At 44.9% G+C, this 14,994-nt stretch overlaps 1 protein-coding gene across 1 annotated transcript; it reads left to right on the forward strand.

The window, feature by feature from the left end:
* Nucleotides 1-828: 828 nt before the first annotated feature.
* Nucleotides 829-2,521, forward strand: LOC114111334 (melanoma-associated antigen 10-like). The gene is made up of 2 exons (XM_027963102.2): nt 829-923; nt 1,274-2,521. Exon 2 carries the CDS (start codon nt 1,294-1,296, stop codon nt 2,077-2,079), a length of 786 nt encoding a protein of 261 aa, XP_027818903.1. The 5' UTR covers nt 829-923; nt 1,274-1,293; the 3' UTR covers nt 2,080-2,521.
* Nucleotides 2,522-14,994: the final 12,473 nt, after the last annotated feature.

A 14,994-nucleotide genomic window follows, 5' to 3' on the forward strand; every position in this document is an offset into this window, starting at 1 on the left:
AGAGACTGGGGTCCTGGTATAAGGGGCGGGGCTTCAGTTGCGGAGAGGCGAGAATCCAGGTCCTGCGCGGAGGCAAGGTGAGGTGCCTGAAGGAGGACTGGGGGCACCCTGAGTGAGGACCGACAGAACCCCACAGATCCCCGCCCCTGTAGTTGGCCCTGGGAGACTTTGTGGTGAGAAGAGCACACTCGGCCTGTCTGACTTCCTAACGTGCGGGTCTCAGAGGGACTGGAGGCCTTGTGAAACTGGCGAGGTCTCAAAATGGCGGACAGGACAATCACCGGTCCTGCCTGGAGTCCAGGCTCCATGCGAGGAAGGACTGAGGTGGTTAGACCCCAACAGAGAGGGATCTTGATCCTTGCAAGAGGGTCTTGGAGGGCCCAGAGTGGGGTGAGCAGGGTGAGCAGTTTCTTGATCTCTGGCTTAGGGACCTCGGGAGGTGAGGTTTTACGGGTGGAGGCTTCAGGCTGGCAGAGGCTGGACTGAGCGGATCCCCTCCCCTGTGGTCAGTGCTGGGAGGCCAGTCAGGACGTAAGGAGGAGCTGAGGACCGAGCATCTCCCTAGCCTAGGACCCGCGCGAAGCCCTGGGCAGGTGCGGCCGCATGTGGGGTCCCTCAGCGCTTTCTGTTCAGGCTTGCGTCTTGTTCTGAGTTTCCTTGTACTCCTCCAAAGGGGACGGTCCAGACCATGCCGGGGGAAAGGTGAGCACTACAAGGGACCCACCACACAACTGGGTGTATTCACAGAGTCCACCCCCTCCTACCAGCACAGAAGGCCCAGGGCTGTGCCACAGTACAGCCCTTAGCTGTCACCTCCATTTCTCTCACAGGAGCTCTAGGATCCAGGAGGTGAAGCCAGAGGTCTGAAGCCTGTGTTCTGAGTTCAGAGAGCAGAGGAGATCCAGGCAGTATCAGGAGTCAAGGTGAGAGGGTGCCCTGAAGTGAACCAGAGGCTCCCTATCCCACAACAGAGGGGCGCCCCAGAAGGCCCCAATTCCTCCCACTTTGTTGGCCCCAGAAATCTTGGGCTGTGCTGACCGCACCCTGGGGAGCCACCTCACTTCCTCTTTCGGGTAGCCAGGGGACTGGCCTCCCAGGAGGAGCGCTCCTGTGAGGTCTGAGAGCACCCCTCAAGGGGAGACCTGTAAGTGGCCTGTGTCATACCATCCAGGGTACGTTTCTTAGCTGAGGCCGCTCTCACCTCCTCTCTCCCCGAGGCCCTTGGTCCCCATCTGTTACCTCTGCCTCACTTCCGTGTCTTGTTTGACCTCAGGCGTTGTGCTCGTGGTCAAGATGAGTGAACTCAGCAGACCCGAGGAAGACCTTCAGGAGCCAGGAGAGGCCCAGGGCCCTGTAGAGGTGCAGCTCTTGGCGGCTGAGGTGGGGGAGGCCCCACGTGACTTGGCCTCCTACCCCCCAGCATCCTGCTCCACTCCTGTGGAGCCCTTGCCCCGAGAAATTCTGAATGAGATGATGGCTAACCTTATGAAGTTCCTGCTCCTCAAGTATCGAGCCAAGAAGCTGACCTCCCTGGCAGAAATGCTGAATAATGTCTTCAGGGATAACCAGGAGCACTTCCCGGTGGTCTTCAGTCAAGCCTTAGAGTACCTGCAGCTGGCCTTTGGTGTGGAGGTGAAGGAGGTGGATCCCACAGAGCACATCTACGTCTTGGTCCCCACCCTGGGCCTCACCTGTGATGAGATGCTGAGCGATGGGCAGGGCCTGCCCAAGGCCGGCCTCCTGGTGCTGGTCCTCAGCGTGATCATGTGTAGTGGAGACCCGGCCCCTGAGGAGGCAGTCTGGGGAGCACTCAGCAGGATGGGGGTGTATGTTGGGAGCGAGCACTGTTTCTTTGGGGAGCCCAGGGAGCTGCTGACCCAAGTGTGGGTGTGGGAGAGGTACCTGGAGTACCAGCAGGTGCCTGACAGTGACCCTGCTCGCTACGAGTTCCTGTGGGGTCCCCGGGCCTATGCGGAGACCAGCAAAGAGCAAGTCATGGCATTTGTGCTCAGGGTCACACAAAGGGTTTTGAGGGCCTTCTCACTCCTGTCTGCAGAGGCTGCGAGGGAGGAGGAATAGGGGGCCTGAGCCAGAGCAGCAGCCAGGTTGATCTTCCCTCTGTGAGTGAAGAGGGAGTAGTCAGCCTTCAGTCAGAAGTGGGGGCCCGGGCCAGTTGGGGGAACCAGTGTGTAGCATCTTTGGGTTCATGTTCTCTGTGATGACATGGGGATTCATCTCTGTTTCCTTTAGAAATTTTTCAAAGTTTGGTTTCAGAGAAGGCTAAAGAAACGTCAGTATCTTAGCTTTGTGAATGATATTGATCCCAGCGTATTTTTGGTTACTCAGTTCAAAAACAAGAGTTTTGCTGTTTTGTGAAAGAGATTGGGAAGTCTTCCATTTTGTTTTGTGATCCTGAACAGAATACAATGGAATAGGAATTAGAACTGTTTTGAAAACGTGAACTTATGTAGCAATAGTATTGAATGGAGAAGAATTAGATAATAAAAGTAATTATAGTGAATTCATGCTTATGTCCTTCTTGTATCTCATTCACAAAAACTAAATTATCTGTTTATTGAATTTTCCTTGGTTGTTAAAGAAAGTAGCCGACAATCTGAGACCCTGCTCACTGGCTCATTTATTCCAAAGACTGTACAGATTCTCTGCTCCGTGAAAGGCTGTTAGCCGTGGAGACACTAGGAGAAGCAGGACACCCCACGCTTTCAGCGATGGTCTAGAGCTGCAGTCACATGAGGTTTGTCTTGGGGGTGAGGGGAATCTCTGAAATGGATCATTGCTGTGAGGTGTCCTTTTGCTTTTTGGATAAACCCCAGAGACATCTCTTTCTAGGACAGGAAGAAGGGGTCCTGGCTCTTGTCCCATAGCTGTTGACCGCAGAGATGAAATAGGTGTTTTCCACCCACCATCTGCTAGGAATCCTAGAGAAATGTGAATCTTGCTCTTTTATGTATGGCCCAGTATTCCCTGTGCCCTCCTGTCTCTGCCCTGGGAAGCTGATTACCAAGTACATTGAAATAACAGTCTATTTGGTCATCTGGACTTTATTACTTTCACTTGTGAGCATGGTCTAGATTTCATTTGGATGAAATGAGTGGAGAGAAGCTACAAAAGTAGACAGGACCTGCTGTGTGACTAGAATCCTGGGATCTTTGAGTGAGCTGTGCCCAGCTGGAGACACTGCTCTCCACCCTGAAACACACACAAACACTGAAATTGAATAATATATCACCGGGGAGGAAAACACACAGAACAGCAATTCTGAGTGGTTTTCTATTTCATTTTCTATTGAGCTGCCAATTCTCTGAGGTGTCTTAAAAGAAAACAATTCCAGAGGAGAGGGACAGAGTCTGAGATCCGAATCACACGAGAAATAAGCAGCAGCCAGGAGAGATGCAGCGTCCGCCAGCCCCCGGGTTCAGGCAGGGTGAGAAGTGTGGAGGCAGCAGAGACACAGGGTGAGGCTGTGCCTGGCATCGAAAGGCAGGAGCGACTTCCGGCCCTAAGGAGGTGGTGAGGTCACTGCAGTGGGGGGTGCAGATGGGTGCGGGGGGCCGAGGGGGCAGCTCTGTGCTGAGTGCCAGAGAACAACGGGAACAGGAGACGTGATTCTGCCCACATATGTGCAGGTGCCAGAGAGTCAGTGGACTCTTGGAAAAGGGGGAGAATTTCAAGACCCATGTGACCTGCTCAGACTCTCCTCCCAAAACAAAGGAGATTTTTAACCGGTGCTCTTTGTTGAGCATCTGCTAGGCAGTGTGCAGTTGGAGAGATGTCAGGTGCTCGGCCACCTCTTGTCTTCCTCTCTCCCTGCACACATGGGGGACACCACCCTGCCAGGCCTCTTCACTTAGGAAGGGTCATGTGATGACCTGTGACCAGTGAATTTTGAGCAGAAGCATTTTTGTCAGGACCATTTGTTTTGAAGGGACACAGGCCCCTGGGGGTTGATCCTCAAGTCAGGACAACACACAGACATAGACCACTCGGAGTGTGGTTCCTCTCCCAGAGACTAAAGTCCTGCGCCTCTGACCCTTGAGAGAGGCTGCCCCACAGGGAGCTGGCTGCAGGAATCCCACCCACCTCCCCCAGAGACCCACAGCCTGCCCCTGCCCGCCATGAGCTGCACTGTCAGCCCCCTCGGGGCTGTTGCTCAGTCTCCATCAGGAGGGCAGCAGCCAGCTGCCAAAGGCCCCTGTTGGGGTTGGGGGCATCCTCCTCATGGGTCCCAGCCCCGAGGCCCCCTACCCCTGCTGCCCACAGTGTCCTGTCTCCCCGGAACCTGGCCTTGGGTTTTGTCCTGCCTGCCCCCCCACCCTGCCCCATGCACTGGCAGTGGATTAGGCCCTGGTCCTGATGACCTCGTGTGTGTAACTTTATTTGGAAATCCCAGAGCAGCATCCCCTTCCACGGTGCTTCAGGTGGAGCCAGCAGGACTTGATGCAGCCCCTGGGCAAGTCTCCTCATGGTGGGTCAGTAGTAATCATTGCCATGGAAGTGCGGGGCACATCTCTCAGATCCTGAGGTGTATCAGACCGTTCCCTGTGGAATCCCTGTGGAACATGTTGGAGTAAACTCAGGATCTTTTGAATGTGACTGTGAAGTCCTGGCTTTTGAGCCTGAGTGTGAGAGGCAGAGGGGTGTCCAGTCAGCCACCGGCAGAGCCAGCTAGGACTTTGGTGTCCCCAGTCAGGCTCTTCAAGCAGAGGACAAGCTCTAGAAGATGCCTGGGAGGACGCTCACCCAGGTGCCAGAGGCCCCAGACTCCAACGAGGATTCAGAAAGGAATCAGGCAGGAGCAGAATCTGGGGTCCCAGGGATACAGGCTGCAAAGAGGGTCAACAGCCCCAGAGACATGGAAGCAGCAAGCCCCTGGAGATCTCATCAGACCTGCCCGGGGCTGGCCGGGAGAGGGAGGGGGGAGCAGATGCCGCTGCAGATGAGCTGCCACCCTGGCCTCCATGAGGACATCTGTGCTGTGGGGCCAAGGCTGGGACCACAGCCTCAGAGGGCACTCCAGCATGTATATGTGACAGCTCTCGTAACAGGTACTCCTCATGCGCCTTATTGGATATGACTGCTAGGTGTGGATGGGTTCTTGCTCTGGGTACATAAGAACCTCAGGGCTTTGATTGCTAGGAGGCCCAAACTGCCCCCTACCCCCACCGACTTATCTGGAGGTCATTTCCAGGATCCAGCATCTTCTGAAGCAGTCTCTGTGTGGACACACACCACCCTGTTCCCCAGCTAATCTTGCCCAGGGCATCACAGATTGGACAGGCACCTCCCCTGGCTTAAGGAGTCTCAGTGAATGTTCTGTTCCTCTGAGAAGTCCCTGTGTTTCCTTATGGCTTCTCTGGAGGCTCAGTGTTAAAGAATCTGCCTGCAATGTGGGAGATGCAAGTTCGATCCCTGGGTGGGAAGATACTCTCGAGGAGGAAAAGGCATCCCACTCCACTATTCTTACCTGGGAAATCCCATGGACAGAGGAGCTGGGGTAGCGGGGGTGTGCCACAGTCCATGGTGTCACAAAGAGTCAGACACGACTGATCGACTGAGCACTCACATGTACGCACGACTAAAGGTTTGCTCTGGACCCTTGTATCCTTTGCAAGACACTTACCCCTGCCTGGATCTTGACAGACTTCTGTGGCAAATAATAGTGGCAGATGTCTTAAAGTGGTTTTTGAGCAAGTACAGGGTTCCAGGTCTATACCTGGCCTCGGTTGGTGGCTTTTGCCATATCCAGGCAAAACATCTATGAGGTTGGATCAGGGCAGCGTTTGTGGGACTTGACAAAAAGTGGATCCAGAGATGTTTCTGTGTGGAAGAGGCCTGGTTAGTATATTATATGGGATTGGAGGTTAAGGGAGAGGGAAAGTCGAAGCTAATTTAGCAAGGGTTGTTCCACACTTAGTTCCTGTGCTTGTGTTTGGTTTCCTTTCTATTTCCTTTTTTAACATACTCAGCATGTTTTGCCCAAAATTTCCTTGCCTTTTTCATTTTGAAAACAGACTTTATTTTCACCTTTTCCTTTATAACCCGTTTAACCCTTGTAAACCTTTAAGATTTGGAAAAAAAAAAAAAAACTGTGAAAATAGCAGAAATCTCTCACGCCCCACACCCAGTCTCCCCTATTCCTAATATCAATATGATACATTTAATACAATTAATGATGAAGTATTGATGCATTATTTGTTATCAACTAAAGCCCATGCTTTACTCAGATTTCTATAGGGTTACCCGTTCCCAGATCCTGGCAAGGAAACTACCCTAACATTTAGTTGTAATGTCTCCTTGGGTTCCTCTTAGCTTTAACATTTCTTTGTTTTGGATGATCTTGGCAGTTTTGAGGAGTACTCGGTAGATGTTTTGTACCATGTCCCTTGACTGGTGTTTGTCTGATATTTTACTCATGACTAGTCTAGGATTACAAGTTTGGGGGAGGAATTTTACAGATGTAAAATCCTATTCTCATCACATTGAATCAAGTGTATATATTATTAGCACAGTTGATCACTGATGATGCCCTCATTGACCATGTGGCTGAGGTAGTGCTTGTCAGGCGTATGTGACAAAGTGATTGTCTTATGTCCCCTTTCCACCCTGTCCTCTTTGGAAGAAAGTCACGATGTGCAGTCCATGCTTCAGGGGTGGGGAGTTATGCTCCACTTTCTACAAGTGGGAGTGTCTGCATAAACTGGAATTTTTCTGTGTGGAACACTTGTCTATCCTTGTTTGTGTAATTAAGAAATTATTTTTGTTTCTCAGTATGGAATCATGGTATCTTTATTGCACTTTGGGTTAAAATCCAGTACAACTTTATATATTTTTATTTTCCAATTGTTCTCGGAGCTCTTCCTGTCATATCCCTTTGTATACACCTTTGTCATACCCCTGGAAATGTTGCTTCCTCTTTTGAAAGTTTTTTGAGCACTTTTTTTTTTTTTTAATTTTCACATCATACAAGATGCTCCAGTCTCATTTTCTATATTTCCGGTCCCAATTCTAGAATCATAAATTTTTCCATGGAGCCCTTGTTCCTTTTATTGTCAAATGCTATTGACAAAACTAGATCTGTGCACTAAGTGTGTTCATTGGTACTGAAGGGTTATTGCTTCTGGGCACCCGTTGGTTGACAGGGCAAAGAATTATATGTGTACTTCTTATCCTGTGTTTATTTACATATCTAGAAATATTTTAGATGGTAACGATTTCATGGGTATGACACCAAAAACACAGGCCCAAAAAAGAAAAATGTGGATAAATTGGACCTCATTAAAAAAAAAAAAAAGTCTGTGCATCAAAGAACACAATCAAGGAAGCTACCATATGATCCAGCAATTCCACTTCTGAGTGTATAGTCAAAAGGAAATGAAAATAGGATACCGAAAAGATATCTGCATTCCTACATTTATCGCAACATTGTTCACAATAGCCAAAATATGGATACAACCTAAGCGTCCGTCAGTGGATGAATGGATAAAGAAGATGCAACATATTCAGTATACAGCCATGTGAGAGAAGGAAATCCTGCCATTTGCAACAACTTGGAAGGAGCTTGAGGGCATTATGCTAAGTAAAATAAGTGAGACAGAAAAAGATAAGTACGGTTTGTTATCATTTACACGTGGAATCTGAAAAGGACAAAGTGGGACTTCCCTGGCGGTCCAGTAGCTAAGACTCTGCACTTGCAATGCAGGGAGCATGGATTTGATCCCTGGTTAGGGAAGTAAGATCCCACACTGTTGTGCTGTTATTGTGTTATCTAACTACTTGGTCATCTAGGCGAATCCATTCAAGGGAAGTACACAACAGAGTGAGGAAACTAAATACCCCCCACTCTGTGTGAGAGGACCAGAAGGAGAGTCTCCTGGTAGCCAGAGTGAGGGCAGATAGTGGGGAAGAGCAAATGTGAGCAAGGGATCCCAGCAAGTTGTAGGAACTCCTGAGTTCCACCTGAGCTGTACATGCAGGAATCTCACCAGAGACAGAATATCAAAAGCATGGAGAACTGAACCAGTGCCCAAGGGGCAGGCTGGGCCCTGCGTGATTCACAAGCACTACGGATCTAAATATCACTGCATCAACCACAGCAAAACGCACATTGATTTCAAGCACATGTGAAACATTCAACAAGATAGAATCCTATATCCTCAAAACAAACTAAAAAAATTTAAATGATGCGGAGTATGTTCTCTGACAAGAAAAGAATCAAACTAGAAATCAAACAATATGGAAGGAGAAGGAAAGTCTCAAAACACTTGGAAATTAAACAACCATCCACAGGTAAAAGAGAGATTCTCAAGGAAGTGGAAACTGCACTGGAATGAATTAAAATGAAAGGGCCATGCATTGGAATTTATGGGATGCATCTAAATCAGTGTTAAGAGGGAAAATTACAGCATTTAATGTTTAGATTAAGAAAGAAGAAAGACCTCAATCAGTAATCTATGCTTCCACATTAAGTTAGAAAAAGAAGGAAAACTATACCCAGAGCAATCTGCAAACAAACACACCAAAAACAGAAGAGAAAAAAATTGAAATCAAAAGTAAAGAAAAAAAATCATCGGAAAAAAAAACTGGTTCATTGAAAAGATCAACAAAATTGATAAAACTCTAGCCAGATAAACAAAATCAAAAAAGAGAAGACAAATGACTAATATCAGAAATGAAATACTATCACTACAATCCTACAAGCCCTACACTAAAGATGTTGGAAGGATAAAAAGGAAACACTAAGAAAAAATCTATGTACTGTACATAAATTCAAGAACTTAAGTGGAATTTTAAAATTACTCAAAATCCAGAAACTACTCAACTCACCCCTGATGAAATGTATAATCTTTATAGTACTACAACTATTAGAAAATGGATGTCACATTTTAAAATTTTCTAAAAAGATAATCTTTAGACCTTCAGAAATATCAAAAAGCTCAAGCAGAAATTGTCACAACCAGCTTTATTAGAACTCTGAAAAATTGTCAAAAGTTAACAGCAACTAAGCTACCAAGATTGTGAGCTCCACTGGGTAAGGGTTACTGTCATGCTCTGTGGTCCTGGTGTCCACCATGGGCCTTGGCACTCAGTGGGAGATCAGAAAGTGTTCGCTAAATAATGTTTTATTCGCGGCTCCTGCAATCTGGTTGGATCAACTTTATTTGACCTCCAATACATTTAACTGGAGAAGGCGATGGCACCCCACTCTAGTAGTCTTGCCTGGAAAATCCCATGGACAGAGGAGCCTGGTGGGCTGCAGTCCACAGGGTTGCTAAGAGTCAGAAATGACTGAGCGACTTCACTTTCACTTTTCACTTTCATTTTTCACTTTCATGCATTGGAGAAGGAAATGGCAACCCACTCTGGTGTTCTTGCCTGGAGAATCCCAGGGACGGGGGAGCCTGGTGGGCTTCCATCTATAGGGCCGCACAGAGTCTGACATGACTGAAGCGACTTAGCAGCAGCATCAATACATTTAACAGGTCAACATGACCATAAACACAAACAGGAGCAGTGACACAAGTATATCTCTGCAAACATCTGTAGCAGAGGTGCCTGACACTGACATACCAACAGAGACAGAACTATTTTAGCCCATGGGTAGCTTTAAAAATTTCCTTTTTTTTTTTTCCATGAAAATCTGATCACTGCTGTGAAAGAACAAAATGATGGCAAGAAAGAGCTCCTCACAGAATGACAAGCTGAGCCCTTGTCCTCCAAGTGCTGGGAGAACCGAAGTGGCATTTATAGGAGGAAATGACCAACCAGGCACAATAGGAAGGCTATTTAGGTTTGGAGGAGTACAATATTCTGATGACTTCCGGAAGTATAAAACCCAGTCCTTTCCTAAAATATCATCTGGCACATTCATGACACGGAGACCTTTGACTCTTCTAACAGGATAAACGTCCTGGCCCTTCCCTGATAGTGTATGCATCAAATGTCAGTACACAAGAAACAAGTGCCCACAGAGTCCAAATTCCAGGCCTGGCCTTCCTGTCACTATTACACAAAAGTGAGTGTATGAAACGAGTATTTAGTAATTGTTTCACTTTTGCTTAAATCAAAACGACCTGAGACTGTGTTTGGTTAGCAAATCCACCCTTCAATGGCACCCCACTCCAGTACTCTTGCCTGGAAAATCCCATGGGCAGAGGAGCCTGGTGGGCTGCAGTCCATGGGGTCACATAGAGTCGGACATGACTGAAGTGACTTAGCAGCAGCAGCAACAGAGAGGTCAAGTCAGTAAGGTGATAGATACCTGAGCACAAAAGTAGGCCTAAGACCAAAATTCAGATGCAAATGCAATGGTGCACATGACCACAGGTTAGAGAGTCCATAATACACAACGAGGATGCTCAGCTGGTGTTTTCAGCTCCTCATCAGGACTTCATGCTTTCCTGGGTTTGGGGCCATGATGTCGAGCAGTCACTGGATGGAGTTTGATCTGAAAGAAGAAAGAGAACACAGGTGAACTGAAAGTGTGTCTTATTGAAACAACTTGATCTCAAAATGAGTAAAGGATTGTTCTTAGATGGGAGTTTAAATGGTGCCCTTCTTTTGAGGTATTCATAAGTACCTCACAGACTGAGAACATTTAAGCCTTTCTCATAGCCAGTGAGGATAGTATATAAGAAAACAGATCCAAATCCCACTCCCAAAAGGAACTGAGGAAGATGAGAGAGCCCAGGTGTGATCATGTCACTCTGCTGCTTAATTCTCTACCATCCATAAAATAAAAGCTTCCCAGGTGGCGCCAGTGGAAATGAACCTGCCTGCCAATGGCAGAGACATAGAGATGCAGGTTTGATCCCTGGGTTGGGAAGATCTCCTGGAGAAGGAAATGGTAACCCACTCCAGTATTCTTGCCTGGAGAATCCCATGGACAGAGGAGCCTGGAAGACTACAGTCCATAGGGTCGCAAAGAGTCTGACACGACTGAAGCGACTTAGCATGTAAAATAAGGTCCACACCTCTTCCTCTGATATTCAGGGTCCCTCGAATAGGACAGAAACCCCCATGTATTCTCTATTTACACCATGATCCCAGTTATTGTTTCCCATGTTGGAAGATTTCTGTTTCACTGCAGGAAATAGGGCTGAATATTTTTTCTTGGGTTGTAATCTGTGTGACAAGTTAGCCACAGTTAGCAGTGATTTCTGGCTGGTTATTTAGGAAATTTTTCAAGCGCTAGCTTCCTCTCTTCCTTATTTCTGCATCTGGGCTCAAGAGAGAAGAAAACCTGACAAACACTACTTCAGCTAGGTGACCAAGGTCAATATCAACGGTGATAAATCATGTTGATAGAATGTGCCCTTGATATGATGTGATAAGAATGGCACTTTGTGTCTCTGGTCTTCCTCCCCAAAACTCATTACCCAATTGAATACTTTGGACTAACCCTTCTTTTTATGATGACTGGATGTTGATTTTTATTAGATGCTTTTCTGTATCGATGTAGCTCTGATTTTTCTCACTCAATCTGTTATTTTAATGAGGCAATCCTGGGCTTATGCATTCCCAGATCCATCCCTCATTCCTCCTTGCTCTGTTCTAGATTATACAGGGGCCGACTCCAGCAGGCTGCAATCAAACTAGCCAGCAGTTGGCTGCCATTTTGGTTCAGCTAATCGGAAACACCAGCAAGAGATTAGAATCCTGGAAGACAGAACAGTCAAAGATTTTTTGCTTCCTCTGCATCAGGTGGCTTGTCCTTCAGTGGTTCCCTATTCTCCATGGCTCCAGCCACTCAACCATGAGGGAGACCCATCATGGCTCTGGATCCTGTTGAATCCAACACCCAGGTTCCAGTAACACTGTCTCCTTTCTTTGTCCTTCCATCCTAGGGGTGAGTGATTTACTTGTGTTGCTAATAATTGGGTTTCCCACTTCTCTCCTGCTTGGCTTCCTACCATGTTTGTAACCAACTCCATGCATTAAGTTCCCTCATGGTAAAAATTTACAGTGGTTTCTATTTTCCTGGACAATCCTTCACTGTTACATGCTGCCATTTATAATGACTGATCTTCTAGTGTGAAACTCCTTTGCATTCCTGGCATAAACCCAGCTCTGTCACCAGAAGTTAAATGTTTGTCTCTTCTGTAGTTAATAATAATAATAATAATAAAACAAAATACCCTGGGCTCTGAAACTTTCCGCAAATAATGTACCTTTCATCATCATCTTCACAGTCTTCTCAAAAATAATTTTTATACTCGCTAGTTTTGGGGCATATATTGAAAAATTCCAACAGCATAAGTAATAAAGTGATTTAGTCAACTTGTAAAACATAATTCAAGCAATATGCTGCTAAGTCACTTCAGTCGTGTCTGACTCTGTGCAACCCCACAGACGGCAGCCCACTAGGTTCCACCATCCCTGGGATTCTCCAGGCAAGAACACTGGAGTGGGTTGCCATTTCCTTCTCCAGTGCATGAAAGTGAAAAGTGAAAGTGAAGTTGCTCAGTCGCATCCGACTCTTGGCCACCCCATGGACTGCAGCCCATCAGGCTCCTCCATCCATGGGATTTTCCAGGCAAGAGTACTGGAGTGGGGACCATTGCCTTCTCCGTCAAGCAATATACATGGAGTTAAATAGCATGGCTTGTGCAACAGAGGCAAAATGGTGCTCCAAGGGAAATATATAGCCTTAAATAGATGTACAGAAAATAAGAGCTATTTAAATTACCCAAGAAATTCAAGAAGCTAGGTAATGAACATCACATGAAACCTTAAATAAGAGAAGGTAGGAAATAATGAAGATAAGTATAGAAATAACACATGTACACCCATGGCTGATTCATGTTGATATATGGCAAAAACAACTACAGTATTGTAAAGTAATTAGCCTCCAATTAAAATAAATTAATTAACTAAAAAATAAAAATAAAATGCAATACAAAAAAAAAAGAGAGAGAGAGAGAGAGAGAAAGCAGTAAGGCCAAAAAACAAATGCCAATTACTTGAAAATATTTATGAACAGACTTTTTTTAAAAAAATAATGACCAGATACTAAAGAAAAAAAGAACATGTAAACAATATAAGTTTAAACTGTGTAAACTATAGATGCCAAAAATATTTAAATGATGTAAATGCACAGCAAATATGATTATATGATTCCCTCAAGATAAGCAAATGGCGGACAAGGAAAAGTTTCTACATGTAAAAGTATTTCAGGTAATAAACTAAAACTGAATGAGAGAATTTGCAAATTACCCCTCTGCAATCTCCAGTGGGTAAAAGAAGGTGAGGATCATCAATGACTGCCAACTCAGCACAAAGGACATGAAACATTATGTTCTTCTTAATGGAATTACATGGCATCACCTAGGTAGCAGTCTTGTAAATAAACAAGTTAATCAAGCTTCTACCTGTAACTACCAATTTAAAGAACTGTTGAGGGCCCAAACGTGTTAAATGACATCTAACTGTTTCATTCAACATAATCTATATTATGGAAAACTTGAAAAATAAAAAAACCTGCTTTTTTTCACAACAAAAGCTACAAGAAAAAAAAGATGATGCAGGGGAAACCTATTGATTAAAAAAGACTCAAGGAACATTAAAAATATATATATATAGACAATATATAGATGGTATTTGTGATTCAAACAAACTAAAAAAAATAATGTATAAGGTAAATGTGAAAAATTACTAGATATTTGCTCTTGTTAAAACATTTAAATTTTTAGGAATGATCATTATTTGGGGTTTGTTTTATAAAAGATTCCTTGTCTTTTAGAATGCGTGCTGACATACTGAGAAACGAATCATCCTGATGTCTTGGACTACCTTCACATCAGTCCATTGGCAGAGATGTGGGGAAGGTGAGGGTACATTGGAACCAGACTGGCCATGCGCTGCAGATGACTGATGCTCACTGCCGAGTATATTGTGTCCCTTATACCATTCTCTACTGCTATATGTGTTTTACAGTATCTGTTATAATAATAAACTTTTATTATAAACATCATGCAATTAAACTTGAAATTCTGAGTGAAATGGACAATTTTTTTTAAAAAAAGACCAAATCAGTCCATAAAGAAACAGGAAACTTTAAACAATCCAAACTTTAACTGTAGTCAACACCCACGCTACCTTCAAATGTTCCAAGACAGGCAGTTAGGGTGGCCAGTTCTACCAATGGTCAGGGAAAACTAATCTCCATCTTATATAAACTCTTCTAAAGCACATACGAAAAAACTGGGAAATTATTTAACTTGTTTGCCCAGACCAGCTCTCCTTGACTATAAAACCAGATGAGTACCCCCACTCCTACCATGCAAAGAACACGTGAGCAAAGTTCACCCACACAGTAGCAAATATCCTAAGCAAACTAATAGCATATTCAATATAGCAGTGAATTACATGAACAGACAGGTTATGGCTAAAGAATGAAAATATGATTCAAACTAGAAAATAGCTCAAGTATAATTCTCCACAATAACAAATTAGGGGAAAACATTGAAGCCTGTCAATGGATGTGGGAATAGCTTCTGAAATCAATTCAACATGAGTGTGACTTTTAACAAATTGAGATTAGAAAAGAACTTCCATTTCCTAACATCTACAGCAAACATATGTGAAATGTTTGATGCGTTCCCATTAAAGACAGGAACATGTCAAAGATGCATGCTCTCCCTTGTACAATGCAAAAATTCACTGGAACACAGAGTTAGAACTGTGCATGTCAAAGGAAATAAGAAGTATGAATATTGAAAAAGATAATATTTTGTGACAATATGGTCATCCACACAGGGAATTCAAAGAAATCGATACATGGAGTACTCAAATTAATAAGAGATGAGAAAAAACTTTGTATGGAAGATTACTACAGTAAAACCAAGAGCCTTGCCACATACACAAAGCACTAACTATTTAGAAGATGTAATTTAAAAATGCCCTATTTGCAACACAAATCCAAAAATTACCTAAGAAGGCTAACAAAATATGTAAAATCTTAATAGAGGCTACAAC

This window comes from Ovis aries, chromosome X (genome assembly GCF_016772045.2).
Source record: "Ovis aries strain OAR_USU_Benz2616 breed Rambouillet chromosome X, ARS-UI_Ramb_v3.0, whole genome shotgun sequence".
In the NCBI taxonomy this organism is placed as follows: domain Eukaryota; kingdom Metazoa; phylum Chordata; class Mammalia; order Artiodactyla; family Bovidae; genus Ovis; species Ovis aries.

What these genes read in the sequence shown, in the direction of transcription:
- LOC114111334 (XM_027963102.2), top strand. Translation starts at nt 1,294, where the DNA reads ATGAGTGAACTCAGCAGACCCGAGGAAGACCTTCAGGAGCCAGGAGAG.